This window comes from Corvus hawaiiensis, chromosome Z (genome assembly GCF_020740725.1).
Source record: "Corvus hawaiiensis isolate bCorHaw1 chromosome Z, bCorHaw1.pri.cur, whole genome shotgun sequence".
In the NCBI taxonomy this organism is placed as follows: domain Eukaryota; kingdom Metazoa; phylum Chordata; class Aves; order Passeriformes; family Corvidae; genus Corvus; species Corvus hawaiiensis.
The window spans coordinates 3956402-3979387 of NC_063255.1; the positions used below are offsets into that span (position 1 = coordinate 3956402).

A 22986-nucleotide genomic window follows, 5' to 3' on the forward strand; every position below is an offset into this window, starting at 1 on the left:
ACTAATAGTGGCTCAAGTTAAGCCAAGGAGATCCTCAAAACATTCTGTCCTCACTGTGCTGGGTCACGTACTGTACTTTTCATCATTTATCCCAAAAATTCAGTAATGCTCACACATTCATATTAAAACAGTTTCCATGCACTAGTCAATGTCACATTTATACTTAAGGTAAAGGGAAGTGGGTTACTGTTTGAACAAAAGGAATCCAAAAGACAGACATCCACACACTGGTTAATACTATTCTAAATATGGATTCCATAGATTAACAGATTTCAATCCAGAAAGCTTTATCTAGTAGTAATTCTAATACATTATTCATATCGTCCTAATACAGCTTACTTTTAGAAACCAGATCGGTCTGTTGTGCTGTGCTGCAGATGGAAACAGCAGCATATTGTCACACCAACTACAAAAATGGTGCTCTGCCTTTCAGTTCAGTGGTTCCCCGATGAAGAGAATTGATCATCTATCAGAATTCTTTCTGTTCAGCATTTTTTCTAGTGCATAAACCCCAAATTCAGTTTGCTAATACACCAAAAGCAGTATTCCTCTTTACTGTAACATAATTAACATACTCAATTCAGTCTGGATTTTGGACCTACCTCAAAAGAAGCACTACTTAACAGTACAAGCTGTGTCATGCAGCCAAGAGGAACTACCAGGTCTGTCCATGTCTACTCTTTAAAAAATCTCTTCACATGTATTTTTTTACAACCTTGTCTGTCCTGTAGAATGTGAGATGGAGCACCAAACCCACTTCATGGGTTTTGCTGGAAAAATGCAAATAATAAAATCCATATACAATAGTCCACATGCAATGCAGTCTTTTTCTCTTTGCTATTCTAGAATCCTATTTTCCAATATTGCCAATAAAACAAACTCCAAACTCTAAAGTTCTCTAAACTACAGTTAAGTATATTTGATACGCATCAGACTAAAGGAATGAAAGAAAATCAATCTGACTGAAGAACAGCAGGTCCTTTGTGGGAAGACATGTTGCTTCTGGATGTGCCAGTGCTGAGTGGTCTGCTGCAGGGGGGCTTGGTTTCTACAGATTTTTGCCTTATGACTGGTATCTGTTCCTATTTCAAAGTTCCTGTACAACATTTCACATAGAGCATTTAGGAGTCTCCTATGTATACCTAATTTCCTAAAATTTCCTAATTATTACCAGTTATCTGAATAAAACTTAACAAATCATAAATTGTGACTGCAATGAAAAAAGAGGGCAGAAAACATTGAGGAAACACACAAAAAGGAAGATTGCAAATTTATTTCCATACGAATGATCAGCACACAGTTCTTAGCTTTTTCCAGAATGGCCAGCTCTCAGTTTTCACCTTTTGCCAAGAATCATAGGTGTAATGTTTCATGCTATTCATACATGTTTGTTTGTTGTTTTTTTAACAAACGTTTTGCTACATCCAATTGGAACACAGTCAGAAAGCTCCAAAGTCATCTATTTCTTCCAGTTCAGGGAGCTCACTGAATGTAACACTCCGCTTTGCCTGGTTTCTTTCACTATTTAATGTATTTTAGTTCCTTCACCATGTCTGGCCTTTTTGATGTTTTCATGAATGTTCTTTGCTCTGTTTTTTGTATTAATTAAATAGTTTCCCTTACTTATTTTCTTAATCTGCAGAATGCTTGACTTGAAAACTAATATGACAAGAAAAACAGTGGGGTAAGCACGCAGATGGAGTTTTGTTTTCCTAGTAAAGCACTTCTCAGAGTTGCACTATAATTCTAGCTCTCCTCTTCCTGAGACATACTAATTTTAATCTGAAAATGGAAACTGAGATATTCTAGATTATGTCTTTTTTTGATCTTCTAATTTTACTTTAAAAAAAGACCCTGAAATTCTTATTTATTACACTTTTCTGAGGGGGATGTGTGTATGTGTGTGTTTGTTTCAGTTTGTTTGTTTTTTTTTGGTTAGTCACGTCTCCATTTTCTATACTTCTTTGTCTTGGGGTGACTTTATGATGTGTATCCCCTATCGCTGCTCTATGCCCAGAAATTAACTTTGTGCCTTTCTGTGCCTTTAAACTGAGCCTGAGAGGGGGCAGAGGAAAAAAAACGAGTGAACTTTCAAAGCAGTTGTTCAAGGACACAGAAACACACTCCTCTGCTTCTAACAGCAGCAAAGGCGGAGGAAGCACCCTGCTTGCGTTTCAGCCAGCTTTCAGCTCCTTTTTCTCTGGAAGGAGATGGAGAGTTGAACTTTGTTTTCCTGGGACTTCAGTTTTTTCACTTCTTCTCTTCTGTACCGTTTCAACATCAGAACACATCGGGAGGATTTTTCCACCAAAGCCCCAGAGGTGGGCCCACGACCCAGCTCCAAGGAGGAGGAGAGAGACCACACCTATGGAAGGACTCTGAAATTTTCCCAGGTTTCTCTCCACAGTGAGAGGTTTTATTATTTAGCATTATTATCCTTTTCTTGTGTGTTTGTTAAATAAATAATTTTTATCTCTTTCACTTTCCTCTGAGGAAAATTTCTTTTTTCTCGAACCTGGTGGGGGAGGGATGGTTGCAACCTGCCTTCTCTCAGAGGCTATTTTCCTCCAAATTTGTCCAAACCAGCACACTTCTTTTACCAAAACATGAATTCAAATTTTTGCATTTATGGAAGAAATTGAGAACTATCTTTCTTCACCAGTTGCTTCCTCTCAGTTTCCCTTAGGTAAAATCCCATTTTAGTTTCCAAGCTGCTAGGTAATTATTTTCAATTTGCTTCAGAAACTGTATTAGCAGTGCACTTTAGCAAAAAGTCTAAATCCAAAGCAAAACTCAAAATAGCTTTTAAAAGCTACTGAAAAAAATACAAATGAAATAAATAATGCCATTAAAGTTGGGAGAAGCATCAAATTATTTATTTAGTTGAGCGTTCATAATGTCAAATATTTGATTCTACATACTTCTACTAATCATACAAGATTGATTAGTCTAAGTAGTGCAAGCTCTCCTCACAGTGTAGACAGAAGAAAATGAGATATACAAAATATGAAAATAAGATCTCTGCAACATTTGACCTGCAAAATATTAAGATCTGATTAACCTTTTGTCAAAGTTTTGGAATTTTTTTTAATAAAGGCTACAGAGAGAAAGCCTTGTCTAATGAATAGTTTCTTTAGACTTTCTTTAGCATTTTCAAAAATGTAAAATCATTAATGAATCAGGACATTTAATTTATTAATTTTCAATATGTCCAAATGTTTTCTTGTTCATACTCCCATCTCCAGCCTTTAGAAACAATATATCCTATCTCCTAATGCTCAAATGAAAGCTAAAATAACTTTAAATAGAAACTTGATTACAAATTACTAATAAGGGGAACTGAAAAATTGCTAGCATTCTCACACAGAGCAAATTAAAAGAGAAAGAACCCCCTCCACCACATTCCATCCCCCATATTCCAAACTGTATTAAATGTGAAGCATATTTTTAGCTAAATCATCTGTAAAGGAAACCATTCCCTTCTGATGTGTAATCATAATAATTTAGGTGTTGATATAAAGCATTAGGGATCACGTGACAGCAGAAAAAGCACTGTTCCAAATAAATCTTGGCAATAGCTAGCTTTAAAAAACGATGTTGTCACAGCTTAACAGAGGTCAGGGTGTTAGATCATCTAACTTGTTGGTATAAACTTGTTTTTTGGATGTTAAAAAGACATTCATATGCCCAAAAGACTTCCAGCTTCTTCATCTGTAACAGTAGGTGGTATCTTCCCTTACTTCTGAATTATTTCCTTAATTCTGAAATGCTGTTACCATACATGTCTTCAGTATTTTGCAGTACTATATAGAAAAATCCCTTTCACTAATTTGCTGCTTTAACTTCGCCATTTCCTACTAGAATCACTTATTGCTTATCAACTGCAGAAACAGTTTATATAAAATCTGATCTCTTCTATTAGTGTGATGTCTTTTGGATGTGTACAATGACTTTTTCTCAGTGACTGCCTGCGTAATGAAAGAAATGTAAAGAAAAAAATTTTTTTCAGATAGCATTACTTTCTCCCAAAAGCAGACATGAGGGGAAAAAAAAGCGCTTTGGAGTTGAATACCATTAAAGTAAATGGGAGGTTATACATTAAAACATTCATAGATACACTTACTGCTACAAAGCATGAAGAAATAGTTGTCGTTTCCTCATCCCTGGAAGTATTCAAGGCCAGGTTGAATGGGATTTGAGCAACATGGTCTACTGGAAGGAAGACAGAAGGGTTGAGGGGTGAAAATGAGATGATCCCTTCCAATCCAAACCATTCTATAATTCTGATTCTATGAAATAGTAGGGAGCATTAATTCTCCCAGATGTCAGGAACTTTTTTTCCTAAAAAACCCAATTTTTTAATTTGAAGAACCAAGTCCTGCACTCAAATCTCCATACAAGCCACATTTCATTTACCTCAGTTATATGTATTCAGAAAGTTTAATACCCTGAAAACTAATCAGAAATACAAAACTTACTCAAACTCTTAGTCACTGAGAATGAGTCAGTACCAATTCGAAGAAATGAAGAACTAGGAGTACAATTTTTTTTTTTTGTAAAATTCTATCTTAAATTCTCTCCTTACTGTGTGTTTGACATTGTTCTGGTAATACACAGTAAAACTCGCAATATGAAAGTACTCTTGTATTATTGTTCCTACCATTGCTGAACTTTGATTTTCATCTGCCACAAAGCATCTTACATAACTGCAATTTAGTGTACTCTTCACTCTATCTATGTAATAAGAATCACTTCTGAAATTATGGGATTCACCTAACTGCACAATACTGCAACCTACCTCTGTGAACAGGTCATTGTCTTTCTCAGCTGAGAGACTGCAAATTTCATAAATTCTTATGATCTAAGTTGTCTGTGAGCTTCTAGAAAAACTAAAATAGTTCCTAAACCTTACAGTTTCTGAAAGAAAAAAACTGTATGGTATTTCTACAGTTCTAGGCTGATCATCAGTATTTTCTTGGAATAGCAATCAATATAGCCTTGGCACAGCAGCAGATTCTATGGTTATTTATTCAAAAAACATGCTTTTTTCTTTTTTCCAGACAGTCAGCAATAAAATATGTAATTAATTTCAATGGGCTGTTTCTTTCTTTTGCTGTTTTAATCCAGCAAGGCACAGTGCCTGTGAAGATGGATCAGGATCTTATTTGTGCGTGGGACATTACCCCAGCTATTGACCCTTTGGGTTGTAGCACTATGAGTACATTACTACTTAAGGCAGAGGTGGCTGCATTTGAAGACTTCCTATGTCCCTCTTCAGAAGAACTACACATTACCAAGGACACAGGAAAAGCACAAATACGTCAGTGAATGCTACTGCCTCTTCTTAGCAGACTACCCACTAATGCTGGCCTAGCGCAGGAAGTAGCCCTCCCTCTTTTGCAAGATGGGCACATAATGCGTAACAGCTCGTGGAATTCCACTCTGCTGAGATCATTCTATAATTTCTATATATCCTAAAAGCATTTTATAGACAAGCAGCTTAATAACATTTATTTAAAAGAAGGAATAAATTCACAGCACAGCCAGCTATTCTGGCCTTCAGCAGAGCTATTATGACAGCGCAGCTACCCCATATTCTAGTCTAAATAATCTAGCTTCAAGATGATCATAAAATATGTTGAAGTACATACAGGTACACTCAGACAATCCTGATATACTGTTTTTATCCAGTAGCATCCTGAGCAACTTTCCCTCTCCAACACAAGTGTTGTTTACAACATAACTCATAACCAAATGCAAACAAAGGTTCTTCCTGAAAATTTGCAAAGCTGTCTATTCCATTTGTTATTATTAACACCAAATTGTGTAGAAGACATGTCCAACAGTAGAAGAGATCAGGTCAGAAAATACCCTCAAAAACTGTAATCACAAATAATGGCATAAAAAGACTGTAGCTAAAAGTAATTAAGACTCTCAAATGCTGACGTTAAAATGCATGCAACAGGAGGTTTAGGTGCATCTCAGAAAACAGTAGCTTTTACAGGCTATTTTACTCAGATACAACTTCCACAGAAATCACAGCTGCTGTTTTACAAAGGTAAATCATGCATTTGGGCATGAATCCATAATTCTTAATACCTTCTTCTTAATCCAGTTATAATCAGCGACAGAATGAATGTGCTAATAGCAAAAGTCACCATGTAGCAACAATAGTTACCACCAGAGCAAAAGCAAAGAGAAACTTCAGCTCAGCAGCAACCCATGCCTGAAATTTCTTCCTCCTTTTATCAGGAAGTTCAAAAAGACACTGCCTCATGTACCCGCACTGCCCTGTAATGCTGCACTGCTGCTGGAGGAACAGCTGTGCTTGCTGTGGCTGACTCCCCTTGCCCTGCCCGCTGCTTGGCTTTGCTTTGTTTAGCTGTGACAGCAATTTCTCTGACCAGATATCTGCAGCTAATTTGTTTTACTTTTCTTATATTTCTATGGTACAACAACTAACAGCAGTTATTCCATGTATAAAGAGATAGTTGCATTGCTAATATAATGATGCAGTGTAAAGAAATGCAGGGCTGCTAACAATAGCAGAGGTCTTGAGAAATGGGTACCCAGGACACAATATGGAGGAGTACATGCACGGGATCACAATAGGGTTGGCACTGCAGACTAAAACAGCTATGAGAAACTTCCCAGAGGTCTGTTAAAGAAACGCAGACTTGGCCCTGCACAGAACTGGTTTTAAGGATAACAAACAGAACATAGTAACTGTATCTTACACACATGAACTGCACCACATAAGGTACTTTGGATGTGGCACGAAGCTGCAGTTCAGTGAAGGGAGAGTGAAGGTACAAAAGTATGTTACCAACCTACAAAAATGACCACAAGTATATTCTGGGGTAAATAAAAGAAACCATTAACATTACTTCATTTTACACTCAGTGAAGGACTTTAAACGTAAGAGCTTCCCCTTTTGCCCTGTATTTCCTCTTTTTCTATTTCAAATGACTTCTCCAGGTCCTTGTATTTCGCTAACAAAGGTCTCAACTGAACTTCGTAGGTACAGCCTGCCTAGTCTAGCTGTGATTTCATTTCACTTCCTTCTCTTCCTGCTTTACTTTGGTGCCTAACACTAAATAATGTTTTTAGTCCCCCAGCAGCCAGCTGAGAGATCCATAAGCAATCTGAGAATAATTCTTTTTATGAGTATCATCACAGAGTGAATAAAATCCAAGTACATAAATGCATAACTAGACACTTAAAGGATTTATAGTTTCAATAAAAACACGACAGTGCAAGAAAAAGAACTGTAAACCAATGTGTACATGAAAAAGAGACTTGGAAAGATGAAACAAACTTTGGTCACAAGCTAAACCTTTAAAGCCTAGCACCGTCACTACAAGACTGTCAGTTGCTAGAGGGCAGCAGTATGAACTTAAAAACTCAAGGCTCTGGGACAAAATAACAGACCTGACAGTGTGGATAAACAATGCTGTATCTCACACACCTGTTTATCCAGAGTTCAGATGAACATTGGCAGCATGAAAAGCAAATTGACTTCTTGGAAACTGACCAGTAACCATATTTGTAAGACAAAACATCGATGTTTTCAAAAAGATACAAAAGAACCAGTGAAGCATCATTGAGGAATGAAGCAAAACTGCCAGTATTTTTTCCTACAAATCAGTATCCTTTCCAAGAGGATACTGCACTTTTGAAGCTGACTACAGAGCCTTCTTCAATGTAAAATGACTGTAAGAAAAAAAGCAATATAGCTGGAGAAGTCACAAATGGTATTTTTCTGAGATCTTCCAGAAAATTATCATCATTAGCAAACAATGTAAACATGTAAGAAAATACACACAAATGGAATTTATAAAAGAAATACTTCATCTGCTTAGCTATAGCAACTATAACAAGAATCATTGCTAATATCGGCAATTCCTAGATTTAAGTAGCTATTATCATACCCTAACAGTTTATATAATTACCATGTGCTAACAACATAATCATACCCTAACAGAAGCCTAAAAATCCCCATGAACACAGATGTGCAGAAACACACACACACACAAAATGCTAGCATCCCCTGCACAGGCATTAAGAGCTGTCCTTTGCAGAACAGAGAGAGGAAGCCTGGGTCCCTCTACTGTTAGCTAGCTAGTTCAGTCCAGCAGCTACACCTCAGAACCTGCATCAGTGCAAGCCTCTGGAGGAAGTGCAGGTCAGGAGCTCACAGAATTGCTCCTATTTACAAGTTTTAAATACTTCAATTTAATTACAGAGTGCATTCTGCTGCCACACAATGTTTATGGCCGCACTTTGCCTTTCTGCAAGACATAAAATAACTCTGACAGATAGCTATCTTGTTACAAAATAAACTTAGTAAAGCAGTCCTTGCATTTACAAAGAAATTCCAAAGCCTGAACTCCCAGGGCTACATGGCAGGGGGGAGGGCCCCAACACTTAAGCATATATGGTATGATAGAAATTGTGGTTACAAAGTACCACAGATCAGCTTTCTATTGGAAGTACCAGAGTGATAAAATCCACATTTTTACAAGAAGGATTGTTAGAATACAGAACAAAAAGGATGAAAAGTAAAACTTGCAAAAATAAAACGAGGATACCATCCTGACATGAGAGGTGAGCAGCCACGAAACGGAGTGCGTGGCAGAGGACCATTCCCGTTTACAACACGTCAGACAGTAGGGAGGATGCAATTTTCTAGATTCACATTCTCCTGGGAAGATACCTCAGCACCGGGAAACACAGCAGCACTAGACACACGTGCTGCTTGACACAGTCCAAGAAGCAGACCATTTAAATATTCCCTGCCATGATTGCAAACTCCCACCAAGGTTAAAATAATCAATGCAAAACCAAAGTATCTTCTTCTGAAAGCTACTACTTGAAACCAATCACTTAGTTTACATACTAATTCTGAAATTTTTGTATTTTGTAAACTGTATGCTTATTGATGAGACTTAACAGATTTACAAATTGTATATAATTTTCTATATAATACTGCAAGAGACTTAGAGATCATAATTGCCTCAAACATTGTTAAGACCACCAAATGACTTTGCCCATTATGGCAAACCATATCAAGAGGCAACTGCTCATCGGTGACCACCCTGCCCCCCTCGCCCCCTGCCCTGCCACTGTTGGATGTGCCTTTGTGAATTCCTGGAAATCTGGACAGTAAATTAAGTCACATGAAAGGAACTTGAGATAAGATAAAGGTGGTAACATTGTCCAATTATCTCAGACTAGGAAGAGGTAAACAAACTGGGGGAGCACTGATAATGAACACAAAGAATCCACAAGGAAAGCCAGCTCAGTAACTGTGCTGACAAATCAGCTCTGACTGGGCCCAGAAGGGGAAGGCCATGGACCACTGACTCAAAAGAAGAGGAAGACTGAGCACAGGAAGCAAGGAATCATTTAACCAATAGAACAGGAGAACTGTGTATCCAATGAGCATTGATTCCTTTGTTTGCTAAAGTGTATAAATGAGAAGTTTTGAGTGACCTTGGACCCCCACTACTGAGAAGACCAGAAGAAGAAGACCAACGGGATGATGTCTGGATCCTTGGGTGGTGATAATTTTTTACTTAATCTGTCTCTCTGTTAGTCTTTTCATTTTCTCACCTCCCTTTTTCAGTTTCCTTCTATCTCTCTCTATTTCCCATTTACTGTTAAATGAAATCTGTACGATTGACTTCAGCATACGGTCTCATCTGCACCTTAATTTGAGCAGAGGTATCTCTTGAATAATGGGATCTTAACACTATTTTGGCATAGTTGGCAGGATACTGTTCTCTAATCTGAAGTGCCTTTGACAATGGTACAATTCCCTCTAGGGGGGTTGTGTGGTTCCTTCGCTGTGAACTCTTGGAAACTTTTCCACAGCTTTCCTCTGAGGAAGGTTATGTGTTTTGTCCTGGGGGAACTTTTGGAAAAAAATGGCTGTCCAGGGTGGCCCGTGTAAAAAAAGTATTTTGTTATCCTTCCTTGAAAAATTTTTTAGTTGCCCCTCTATCCCACAGGTGGAGTTGACGCAAGAAAATTCACCTACTGGTTCCTCAAAATGAGCTACTGGTTATTCAAAAATCTGAAGATGAAATAATGCTATCCTCACAAGTTTGGTGAAAGAATTGTACTTTCAGTTAAATAAGGAAAATGAAAATTGAATGCAAGTAGAGGCACTGCTAGCTGTCAAGCATGATGACATCCAAGAGCTTCAGGCAGAGCTTCAGAATGTGCATGAGAAAGAGGGAGAATCTTATGGGAAGAACTGCAGGACATAGAACCTGTAACATATTCTGAAACATGATCTTGTAACTCGACCTTTTTTTGTTCAGTGGAGAATTTGGGAGACAGTGCATGAGTCCACTGTTTGGATAAAGAAAAAAATGTAACATTTGCATTGACATTTGATGACAAGGAAGTAGCATGTTGATGCTTAATTAAAATTGAAACCAAAAATGATTGCCAGGATCAGCAAACAGCTACTAAAATGGTGCCGTATATGGCTAACTAAGATATCAAAGTCTGGCCATAAATCAGGCAAGATTTAAATCCATCAATATTAATGCAGTGGGATACTGAAAATCTCGGTATACTTCCAAGATGGCAAAGAGGTAAAATCACTGGAGTAAATGGAGCCAATGTTATCTGTGGAACTGATTAGGTTAATTCATGGCTCCTGGGTGAGAAGCTGAAGTCTGCTAATCCTAACCCTAAAAGAAATCCAGGTTAAGCCATTAAAGCAGCCCCTAATTCACAAGTGGTGGCACTTCCCAAATTTTAACAAGCAGCTTCATTCCCTCTAGACATGAAATTAATTGGAGGAAACCCCCCATGAAAAGATGAGGGAAGAAGCAGCAAGAGGAGTGTACCAAACACTTCATGAAACAGAAGTTAAAACTCTACCTGAGAGGTATCAAGCTCAAGCTGTTAAGGGATAACTTGCCAGGGAAGTTTGTGTTGCTTTCTTTTTCTAAGAGTGCCAACACCCCTGCCCAAGCTGAAGATCAAAAGAACCAGCTCGAAGTGGGTGAACTGCCAGTGAATTTACATGAGAAAGCTCACAGAAGTCAACCAAGACTATATGATGATGACTTTTCCTTTAGGCCCTTTTACCTTTGTGGTAGACACAGGACCTTTGAATCAACACTGAATGCATTTTCCATCCTACTAATAATCTGTCTATAGTAGGCTGAATTTTCACTTTTCTTTTTATAGGAACCTGCCAACAGATGAGATCAAGCTGCGTGGAACTGATTAAATTTTTTAACTGCCACCATAACTGCTTGTATTATCAGCTTATTAATGTTTGTGATTTGTTTGTGTTTTCATTGCAAGTGACTTGTTGAGAGACCATATATTAGTCAAACCATTTTATATGTTGTTAGTTTGATTTTTGCCAAGTTTGTCTTTTACTGGAAAAAAATTGTGTGGGAAGAGCTTTTACTTTTGTCTTATGAATGTATAATTTTGTCTAAATCAAATTTAGCCTGGGAGTTGGTGTAAGAATTTATGCATATTTGGAACCATACAAATATGTATTAAGCAGTTCTGCCTCAGAAGGCTTTAGACTGATGATGATTTGGCTAAATTTTTCAGAGATATTAATGAGTGAACTAAATAATCCTAATAAAACAGAAGAAAATGTTACATGGGAAATGAGTGACCATTTCCTTTCTAGATAAGGAGAACAGACAGCCATGGACTGCAAATGGGACATGGGTGAAATACAGAAAAGCCTTTTACCAGCTATTAAGCAACTTTACCTGTGACCATTTTCGGAACCAAATATGTTATCAATCATGAGACATTCCAAATCAAATCAGAGACTTATATTCCCAGTTGAATGTGTCTCATGTACAATTGGCTTTCCTACCATGTGTTCTAATAGAATATTTTAACTTTACCTAATTTCTTTTATTTGTGCTAATCAATATGGTAACTGCAGTACATTCTGCACCACACAAGCTTCTCAGCTGCGGGTGCAATTTACTGTGGAAGAAATTAAAAAGGAATGTGACAAGGGCAGTTTGCCCACTGAAATGAAAAAAAAATTAAAAAGCAACCTGGGATAATATAACTAAATCTGAAAGTCTTATTTTGTGTCAGGATTAAATTGCAACCGAGCTATACTCCATCCCCTGGACAAGAGAGTATAGGCCCGATGTAAAGATGTGTTTGCATAAGAACCTTTTGTATGAGAACTCTTTTGTATATTGACTGAAAACTTCGTAAGCTAGAAGTTAATTTTCCATGGTTTACAGAATTACCCAGCTGGACAGGAACATTACGTATAAAATTCTTCCAACTACATGTGGATGTGATTGAAAGAGAACACCATTTTAAAGACTTCAAAGTATGTAAGCACACCTTGTCAACAAACCCATTCACACTTATTCCCAGTGTGCAAAGGTGTACTAAGGGACCTGAAAATCTGCTTCAGAGTAGGCTGACTGACACATCTTAATACATGACATATGTATCTGTTGGGGATACCTCTTTATGGGATTTAAAAATCAAGACCCACTGTGTAATTCTATGGCTAATTTGGGCCTATATCCAACACACACAGTATTGTGAAATCCATCACACCCACTACCCATTAAAGAACACTCTGATCCTTGGGAATCACTGGATAGGGGCAGTGGCTAATTAGAATTGGGTTGATAAGTGCATAGCTGTTGTATGCAGTATGATTACTTATTTGTGTTATTGCTTCTGCTGTTTCTGTCTTTTCTCCTAGTGACCACAATCTTTATCACCCCCATGGACAACTTATGAACTGAGGAAAAGTTCCTGGAAGAGTGTTTGTCCTTACACACAGGGTGGTGTAAGGAAAGCCAGCTCAGCAACTGTGCTGACAATCAGCTCTGACTGGGCCCAGAAGGGGGAGGCCATGGACTACTGACTCAAAAGAAGAGGAAAACTGAGCATGGAATCAAGGGAATAATTTAACCAATAGAACAGGAGAACTGTGTATCCAATGAGCATTGATTCCTTTGTTTGCTGAAGTGTACAAATGGGGAGGAGTTTTGAGTGACCTTGGATCTCCATTACAGAGAAAACCAGAAGAGGACCACTGGGATGATGTCTAGATCCTCAGGTGGTGATAACTTTTTACTTAATCTGTCTCTCTGTCACTCTTTTTCACTCCCCTCCTCTCTTTTTCTCTTTCTTTCTATCTCTCTCTACTTCCCATTTACTGTTAAATGAAATCTGTACTACAGTCTTCAGCATATGGTCTTTTTTGCAGCCTAATTTGGGTAGAGGCATCTCTCCAATAATTGGACCTTAACAAATGTAACTAAAATAATGTAGGAATTGGTTAAGCATGTTTTAACAAGGAAAAGGTCTGAAAGTACCTTTCTTTCTTAGCTATCAAAAATTCTGAAAATTTGTACAATGTTTTATTCTTGAAAGTAACATCTAAAGATTAAAGTGTCTCGAAAGACTGTAGATGACATGACTGTGAAAATGCTCATATACATGGAGCTTGTGCATCATCATTTCATTTACCAAAACAATGAGATCTGGAACTTTTAAAGCCATTTTGGGGATCCAGACAGCTAAGAATCTTTAGACTTAGTAAAAAACAAGTATTCAGTATTAAGACATCCAGACTCTCAGCTTTAGAGATGCATTTTACAAAACAAGAACAAGTTTTAAAAAGGTCCCAATACCAATTTAAGTCTTTAAGCAAAACAAAAACCTTTCCCAAAGAAAAAAGAATATATGCATACCATACTGAGAAGACTAATAATATTTCCCAGACCCATTACATTTTCAAGCTGGTTCTCACCTTTAATTGAGAGAGACAGCCTTTAAGTATCTCTCTTAAATCCTGAATTCACAGTGACAAACCTACCTCATGCAGGAATAATTGCTTGTGTAGATACTGCTTCTCTGATTAGTTAGCATGTTTGCTCTTGCTTACCACACAGGTATTTTGTTGCAGGAAATTTATGATGAGAAATTTCCTTTCAAAGTCATATTTATCATTAGTCATTCTACTAAATTTGAGAGGAAACCAGAACTGTGTAAGTAATTTTATGACTGGCTTTTCTCCACGGCCCTTCACCAAAAATTGCAACTGCCTATGGCCTTTAACTCTGTTCTGCTTTAGATGGTTTGAAGATGGAAACCGTTATTGTATAATTGGTAAGAAAATGTTAACAGTTTGTGTTAGATTTGCAGACAAAATACTTACCTACTAAAGACTAATATTTTAAATGGCAGTAATCAATTCTTTACTCATAGAAAAATATTTGTCTTACAACAAATAATACATGTAATTATCTTTTAAAACATTCTTAACTGTAAAGATAACTCAAAATGCCATTAGTTTAAAGTTAGAAAATTCTGACATGGTAGGTTTCTCATTTAGAAGATACAAATGTTTAGTTTTTCTTTAATCACACTGATTAAATTTCACTGTGTTTTTTCCCACTTCAAATTTATTATTACATCACAAAACATTAAGAAAGCAAATGAAAACCCGTCGTGGTTTGATTTTGCACAGAAAGAAAACTTGATACGATGGAATTAGAAAAAAACGACATGTAGGACAGGGTCACAAATTTTTGCTTGCCTGACACCTGACTCTAGACAGTTCCACATTAAACCAGTATTAAAAGACAGCAACTAAAAAAAAGTCAGAATGATTTCTAAAAGCAAGTCAAACTTTACCAAAAAAGTAGCATAATTAATTTTAAACACTTACCTGCTTCTGTAGACATTGCTCTTGCCTTCTCTGTTTTCTCCTCAGGCTTTTTGACTTGTTTCTTTCTCTCTTACTCAGCTTTCGGTTGAAGGAAATACTCCTAGGCTGCACAAGACCAATAGGTGTGATGTATTGTTTGTCTTCTACAGCCCTTGTAGGTAAGGAAAGGTTCATCACAAACGGTAACCCATCAGCAGTGACACTCCCAGAAGATTGTCCAGTAACTCCAAAATCACACTCACTTTCTGTTTCTCTGTGTAGTAATGTGGTAATGGAAGCAACTTGCAATTGGCTTTGTAGTATGTCAGCACAGGAACTATACAGATCCTGAAAAGAACTACCATCTTTCCTATTGGACTCTAATTGCAAGCCCCCTTGTGCGTAAACAGGTGGATTTTCATTTTGGCCAGGGTAAAGTGTTCCCATATTGCAAATTTTATATAACACAGGTGAAAAAATAAGTCTTTCTCTGATATTTAAATCTAAGCTATGTGATCTTCTGTGAAAAGGTTTTACAGTGCATGCATCTTTCTTAGGATAGGAAGAAGGGAGACTTCTTTTTCGATTTAATGCCTTTAAGGGAAGTTTTTTACTTTTTATCTCATATCTGGGAGCTCTTACTTCTAGAGAAAGTGCTTCTGTTAATCTTCCAGCACCTTTATTACTTCCAGCCATATAGGAAAGCCCTTGATTTTTTATTCCCAAAGTTGCAGTTACCACTTCATGGCAGGTATCCTTGTTAAAACCAGACTGAATTTTGAGAAGCAAATGATTTTCTGATGATTTTGACAATTTAGCAGAGAAAGGTGGCTGATGCTCAGTCCAAGTTCTGCAGGAATGTATATTTACTAACTGTCCACAGGAACATTCTTTGTTGCAAACAAAGTTAAAGCCCCCTAAGCAGGCGTCACAGAAGGGACAGTGCAATTTTCCAATTGTCCACTGAGCCTATTGACAAGAAAAGAAAAAAATAAAGCACCCAACATGTTCACTGAAAATAAATGAGCAAGAAATAATTACTGGAGTTATTTTCTCCTTTAATAAGAAGATTTTCTTCTTGTTTTTTAAATACAATAAAAGACACTTCACAGCAGAAAGAAAATCCACCATAAATAATGTTCTGGTCAAAGCTCTGCTTGCTACAGCGATAAACAATTCTAAGAAATCTAACACACATTTTAAAATGTAGGAGCTTTGAAATATGTTTAAAATTTGTCCATAGATAGAATAATGCTGCAATACTAATGAAAACATCAGATCCTTAAAGCAGTGAAATCAATTTCCCATGTTAATCTGGAATTGGCAAGCACAGCTTCTCAGCTGAGTGTTCTGAGTGCTGATACATTTCTTGCATACTAAGTACAGTGGAAGGAGATTTCTTTCAAAAAGAATATAGCTTTTCAGTTTGATTACCCCACAAAAGCTTAAAATGGTACTTGTATTTTGTTGTACAGAGCATTACAACATAACCTCTGTGCAGATACCATGACAAATCCTTAATACTCTACATATAAGGAGACAATTATTTTCATTATTTATAATTCTATGAATTTCTTTTCAATCCTGAAGGCCCTTTTTCCAAAGGAAATACATATCAAAGATCTATAAACTCCTACATATTAATACAACTATTAGTACTCCTACATATTTAGGCAACTATTAGTATTTTCAGCAATTATATTTATCTGTCAGGAGCACTGCTGAGGACTAAAGTTATGCAACTGTTTGTATGATCAAAGCCCAGACAAGAAACAACATTATCAACTCCAGTCACACTTTACTCACTTCAGTGTCTAAAGAGCCATGAATACAGAAGATGCCCAACATTTCTAGTTTATTTCAGTTGCAAATGTCCTTCAAGGTAATTTGGGAAGATGTGTCCAAAACTGATGCTTGTCCTATAGAAAGCTACAGAAAATGTCAGGAAAACCAATTTTGTAGTTTCAGGAAAAAAACCCCAGCAACTTGTGTGGAAAAAAGGTTATTTTTCACACACAATGCTACAAGAAGTTCTGGAAACACTTATTTGAGAAACTTACTCCTGTCTTGCGGGTTAAACCCTCAAAATTACACAAAATATCAAAGATGTGTCTTTCATTGCTGACAGGTTTTTTACTTGAGGGAAAAAATAGTTTACATATAACTAAAGGCTTTCAAATTCTTGGGAATTCTGTGAACATACAAAATCTCTCTCAGTTTATAAGGCTGACCAATGTGTCATATGCCATTCCCAAAGGAGAATTAAGCTCCTTCAGAGATTTACTCTTAAACCTCCCACACTCAATTTCCCAGATGCCAGGGGCTAGACACTAAAAATAGAGGGAAAGCACTTTCTAGTGACTTTTTTGAGTCTCTCTGACATGGAATAGTATCCTGAATCTTCAAATGGAGAGGACGAGTGATTAATGAAAATTAAGAAGGCTAGAAGCCTGGAAAAAATGGAAATGCACAACACAGTATGGAGGAAAAAGGACATCTTTATGTCCCATGTGCACAGAGACTGGGAGATGAGGTGTGGTACCAAGGAGCCCGGAATTGATTTAGCATTAGAGTTTGGCAACAGAGTGTGGAAGCATTGACTCAGTAAAAGAAGTAACAGCCTACTAGTGGAGGAGGTGGTAGGGGGAAAATCAGCAAGATCTGAAGGGGAGCTGAGGGTACACAGATTTAGTGATGGACTGCGTAAAGAGGAAAAAATGGAAGTGGTTAGAAAAAGAAACCAAAACAAGTGATAAGTGATGGGTTAAAGAAATGCAGGTCAATAAAGGTCACTAGCAACACTAGCTGTAATATATTTGTATATTTGTAATTACTGAAGATTATCTATACACTAATATGTAAATGAAATCCAAGGAGATTGGTTAAGAACAGGGACAGATGGCAAAAAAGAACCGGCTGGGAAGCAGTGGGTTTTTACAGCCTGCAAATAGACTTTGCGCTTATGTAAAATGATTTAGCCTTTGATTCAGGAGTCATACAGGAGAAAATAACATATGATCACAAAATTATTCAGAGCCCAGGAGGATCTGGAGATAAGTCAGAATTGTTTAGCATCCCATACCCTCCGCCACCCCCCACCCCATTTATCCATAAAAACACAGGATCTTGCTGGAGGAGATAGAGTGAACGAGGCAGGAGTTCCAAGGATATTAAGTGATGCAATGAACACAAAGATGTTGAAAGGGTACACAAAGAATTGCATTCTCTGCCTTTTTCACCAGAGGAGAACTGCTCCTCTGCAGTCTCAAACAAATATGGCAAGCCTTTTCTGGGCAGTCTATGGGTATTTTGTATTTTTATTTCCTCAGTCCCCAGTTTGACCCTCCAAGTTTTCAAATGCAGAAGCAAAAGGTGCAAAAGAATAATTTAAGAGCTAAAGGTGAAAAGAATAATATTACAATCAATATTGAATCCAATTATACTGAAATAATTTAAGAGGCAAAGTACTGTAAAAAACTGCATCCTTATTATTAAGGATTCATGATTAGGCAATATTGTAAAGTGAGGATATAACTCATGAGATGTGATTTTCAAACACACTTCCAAGATTAGTGTTTCTGAATATAACTATTCTGTTATGTTCACTGAAGTATAAGAGATCACTAATTTTAAAAAGTTTAATTAATGTTTAACAAAAAACCCAAATAGAAGAATAGAAAGACGGAAGATGATTTTTTTTTTTTTAATTTTGAATTCTTAGTTTTACAGTTGTAACAATTTTTTCTCTTTATGCATCATTTTCAGTATGGATTTGCTTAGGGCATAAATTACTTAACATATAGTAAAATTTTACACTGAAGTCTAAGGAAAAAGGAATGCAACTATCATTTACTTACCAAAATCAAAGATTCATAAAATAAAATCTGTGCGGCAGAAGAAAAGCACTGCTTCTGCTTATTAGTATCTATGCAACAACATTAACTTCTAGATCTAAAACAACTTAAAGAAAATACCAACTGAGGCAGTCAGTACAATAGGAGATTATGAGATGGTTTGTCATTTCAAATGGGCAGTTAAAACTCAAAAGCAGTGACACTGGCTTGTCATCAGATCTTTGAATTTGCAGGAAGGTATCTACTTTCTATTCTTATGACATAAGAGCACATTAAGTATAAAAGACTTAAGTATAAAACACATTATATTCCAAAAACTGAACTCTTAACAAATCTCCAGTCCACTTTTATGGGGAAATATGCTTCTTGTTGTCACTGTCAACCTATATGTTAGTACTGCAAGATATGATGATCAAAACAAAGCAAACACCAAAGCCTAGGTAATAAATATAATATTAAGCATTGAAAAACATGCAGAGATGCCCATGACGGTTATCTGAAGAACCATAAATACATTCATCTGTTAAAGAGCAGGAAACAGAATTAATCACTTGTAGCTCTTCTGCATATATTAAAAACAAAACAAAATGAAACAACATTTAAGAGATTAAAAAAAAATCTGTAAATGGTAATGATAGAAGTTACTGAGAAGAATTTCCTCAGTTATAAGGTCTCTGTAACATACATAGACCTTGAATGAAAAATGTCCTTGAAACTTGTTCCGTTTAATTATTTTACGTCTTGAATGATAAAGATTTAAAGCAAAAAAAAAAAAAAAAAAAACAAAACCTACCTTTTCAATGACACATTTCACCCACTCTGGAATGGCTTCTAAGCTCACATGCCATACACTGCCAGAATTCTGAGCAGCAGCTGAAGGCTGTGATATCCATTAACAAAACAACTGTATTGATACTCAACATTTATGTAAGCTTTTTTTTTCTTTAAATATAACCATAAGTCAGCTTCCCAAATTCAGTGAACATTAACGAATTATAAACCTCAAATATGATGTGCTTCTTTAAGCTAAAAATCAGGTAGATATTGTCCATAATTCTCTGTTTCTGAATCTAAAAACATTGGACAAACTCCACTGTGGAGATGAAGGCATCTGGAGGTGGCTTTGTTTTGTTTAAAAGAACAGAAAGTATGCAGTTGCAGGCCTTCCAAGAATATTTGGAAATTGATTTTAGAATCACTGTCAGCTGGCACAATTTTTCAGTAAAGATAGAAATATGTAAGTTACAGTTTACCTGAAGACTATGATCAGCAATACACAAATGCAACAAGTAGTTTCTAATTAATTTTCTAATGCTTTTTAAAATAACTAGGAGAGAAACCAGGTAATCTTAGCAGCTTTACAATTTTTACTGCAATAATGTGATAAACTGAATAGAAAAAAAGTCTAAAACCTGTAGCATTTTACTAACTGGTACTAAAATAAAAGCAATTACCTAACTGAAATAGAGTTATACGGATGGCTAAAATTATAAGGAAACCCTGGTGAGAAAGTCCTAACATCAGTTGTTAAAATTTATGAATATGGAAAGTTGTGGATGCCTATGTTATGAAAGTCACTGGAATAAAAGTTTCATTCTGCTGAAAATTAAAAGTGGGGCTATAGACAGAAGGTAGAAGTTTTTTAAAATTCTCCAAGTGTTGACAGAAGACAGATAGATCCATTTATGATGTCTATGCTATTGTTTCTGTCCTATCTGTGAAGACTACCTGCATGTCAATTTGCATATAATTCTAAGTGTTTATACTGTGTTTGTAACTTCAACATTTGTTTTCAAATTTGTTCTGCATTTTTTCATTCACATTTCAGCTATGTCTTTGTTTAAAGGCCTAAAATTCATCAGTGAAAACATTCTGAAAACATCATAGTACTGTCTTTGCCTCCCAACCTCTTCACATACAGCGTTAAATTACACTTTTTTTATCTGCTACCTACATAACTAGAGAGGAAGCCACTTCAGTCACGTGCACAATGATGGTGGATCTCCACTCACAACTGAAAAGCTCCACCGGGGGAGCTTGGACAAAGACACCTCCTTTTCACTACATTTTTTCCATGGAAGGAGTTGGAATTTCCACATTCTCCCCCAAAAATCACTTCAAACCACGCACAAAAAACCCATCAAATATAAAGTGTGAAAATTATTCCAGAACTTCAAGCTCTGTAAGTGGCATGATTAAATTTTGGTGTATTTATAATACTTATTATATAATGGTCTTAAAAAACCCTTTTGTTTCTACATCTATTGGCTATACCCCTCTCTAGTGTGAAAAAGGATGTTGTTGCATTACTATTGTGTTAATAAAAAACATCACCACCTTCTATTTGGTTTTTAACTTTGATTCAAGATCATCAGCTGTAAGCCTTTTTGGCACATTTCACAAGACCCTAGCTCTTTATGATTACTAGCTGCCATTATAAAACAGGAGGAAATAGTCTGTCACGGTTTTGTGTAATTATCCTTCTGTTTATTTTAAAAAAGACAATATAAATTACTTAGCAGGGCATAATCCCACTCAGGGCAGAATAATCTTCTGAACTATTTTTGTGCACAGACTATGTCCCATTTTTAAAAAATGAAGGGCAAAATTTTCTGATGTAGGGATACTTCATACACAGTTAACTACCACAGTGGAAATTAGAATCAGTCTTTGAAATACACCTTATACACAAAGAGTTGTCCATTAGGAGATATTAAAACAAAAAAATGACTGCTCTAAAACCATCAAAACCAAACCCCATTTTTATATGTGAAATGGTAATTCTCTACACAGGCTAGTAGTCAAGTGTCCACAAACACCGGCCTTCATGCTGCAGAACATGAAGGTGATCAGTGCCTACTTGGCTTCACTACAATTACTTCTCTCTACAGAACTGTCTATGCTTTACTACTTATCTCCACAAGAGATTAGTTACAAAATGAGGCTACGTCTAACACTTCTCCTTCATTTGAAAAAAATGGCACCAGAAGAACTTACAAACTTCTTCAGAAGAAGCTATACTTACTTTGGATGGTTTTTTTCCATTACATTTTGCAAGAAAAATGTATTTCTATATATATTCTACTATATATTTCCTACCTCTCCAGCAATGCAGAACACCAGCCTCTCGGTTGTTCATTATTTGAACTTGTGATTCTTCAGCTCTGTATGTTGACCTGTAAAGACCACAAAACATACAATTTGGTCACCTGTTGAAACCACCACTTTTCTCTTGCGATGTAGGAACCCAGAGTGCCGAGAGGATTTCTCTGCCTGTTTTTAAGGGTTCTTACCCCCCTGAACAACATTGTTTTTACCTCCAACCTTGGAAAAAATTACCAATGATCAGACAGGAACTAGAAAATACAGTGGTGTGAATCAGGTGATAGACTATTATGTAAGATTGTCACAGGGTGAAAAATGTAGAGGTTTTGGGCTTCTCTTTGTAGTAAACAGATAAGAGTAAAAAATATCAAAATAGAGGATTGTTGTTGTTCTCTAAACCTTCTTCTCCTTCTTCTACTACTCCATGTCCTGCAGTAAAAGTAGTTTGGAATGACTGGATAGAGAATGCCACAACTCCTGCCCATGTTACTGAATAATTGGTAGGAAAGTGAAAATAATACACGTTTCTAGTAACCGTTGGTTAAATTATCTTTAAAAGGCTGTGTAAATCTTGATAATTAAAGACTTCACTCCTGCTTTCTGTGCTCTATGCTGTACCTGGGTCATGCTAGTGGCTCTGTTCCTCTGGTAAGACTTAATAAACAACAATCCAGCAACATTGAAACTCAAGGAAAAGTCTTGGTTTATCTTTGAAACTCCATGCAAGGACTTTTAGAAAATTCTCTCCCATCAGGAGGGATTTGATTTATGGCACGGTTCAGTGTCATTGCAACCCTGAAGTCCATAAATATTTGTTGCAGTGGGGATCCTGCAACACGCATATATCAAACCAGGAGTCCCGTGGAAAGGAAATATATACGGACAGACAGATTCTTGCTAGCTGTTTCAGAGATGTTTATTTCTCCAGCCGCATGGCCGGAGCTCTGCCCAGGAACTGTTCCAGTCACGGGACCAAGGGTCCTTCTGCCCGCGCAGGGAACACAAACCAACCAATGGGAACGAGGCTGAGCAGGGACAGGGTAGCCCTGTGTCTGTGCCCTCAGGGCCCCTCTCCCAGGGCTACATGGCAGGGGAGGGACCCCAACACCTCACCCGTTTTATTTTAATAAAAGGAGAATGAAAACAACTGGATAAACATAACAAGAACAGATTCAAAACAAAACAAGCCACCCTCCTGAGTCTTTAAATGTCCAAACAGATTCTGTGGAACATCTTAGGGCTGACAGAAGGGAGACAGAACTCTGAGCATGCTTTGTGGGGAAACTGAGGCAGGAGAGGGTTTAACTTCTTCCCTCCCCCTTTTCATCCCCCACT

At 36.8% G+C, this 22986-nt stretch overlaps 1 protein-coding gene across 3 annotated transcripts in view; it reads right to left on the minus strand.

Annotated features, from left to right (window-relative positions):
* RNF180 (ring finger protein 180) overlaps positions 1-22986 on the minus strand; it is a 73546-nt gene that overhangs the window by 43446 nt on the left and 7114 nt on the right. For all 3 annotated transcript variants that reach the window (XM_048292845.1, XM_048292844.1, XM_048292843.1), the window contains exons 2-4: positions 21646-21722; positions 16499-16621; positions 14714-15661 (exon numbers count right to left, since the gene is read on the minus strand). In XM_048292845.1, the coding sequence (XP_048148802.1) occupies positions 14714-15661; positions 16499-16540 (990 nt within the window). In that variant the 5' untranslated portion in view covers positions 16541-16621; positions 21646-21722. The remainder of the gene's footprint in view (positions 1-14713; positions 15662-16498; positions 16622-21645; positions 21723-22986) is intronic.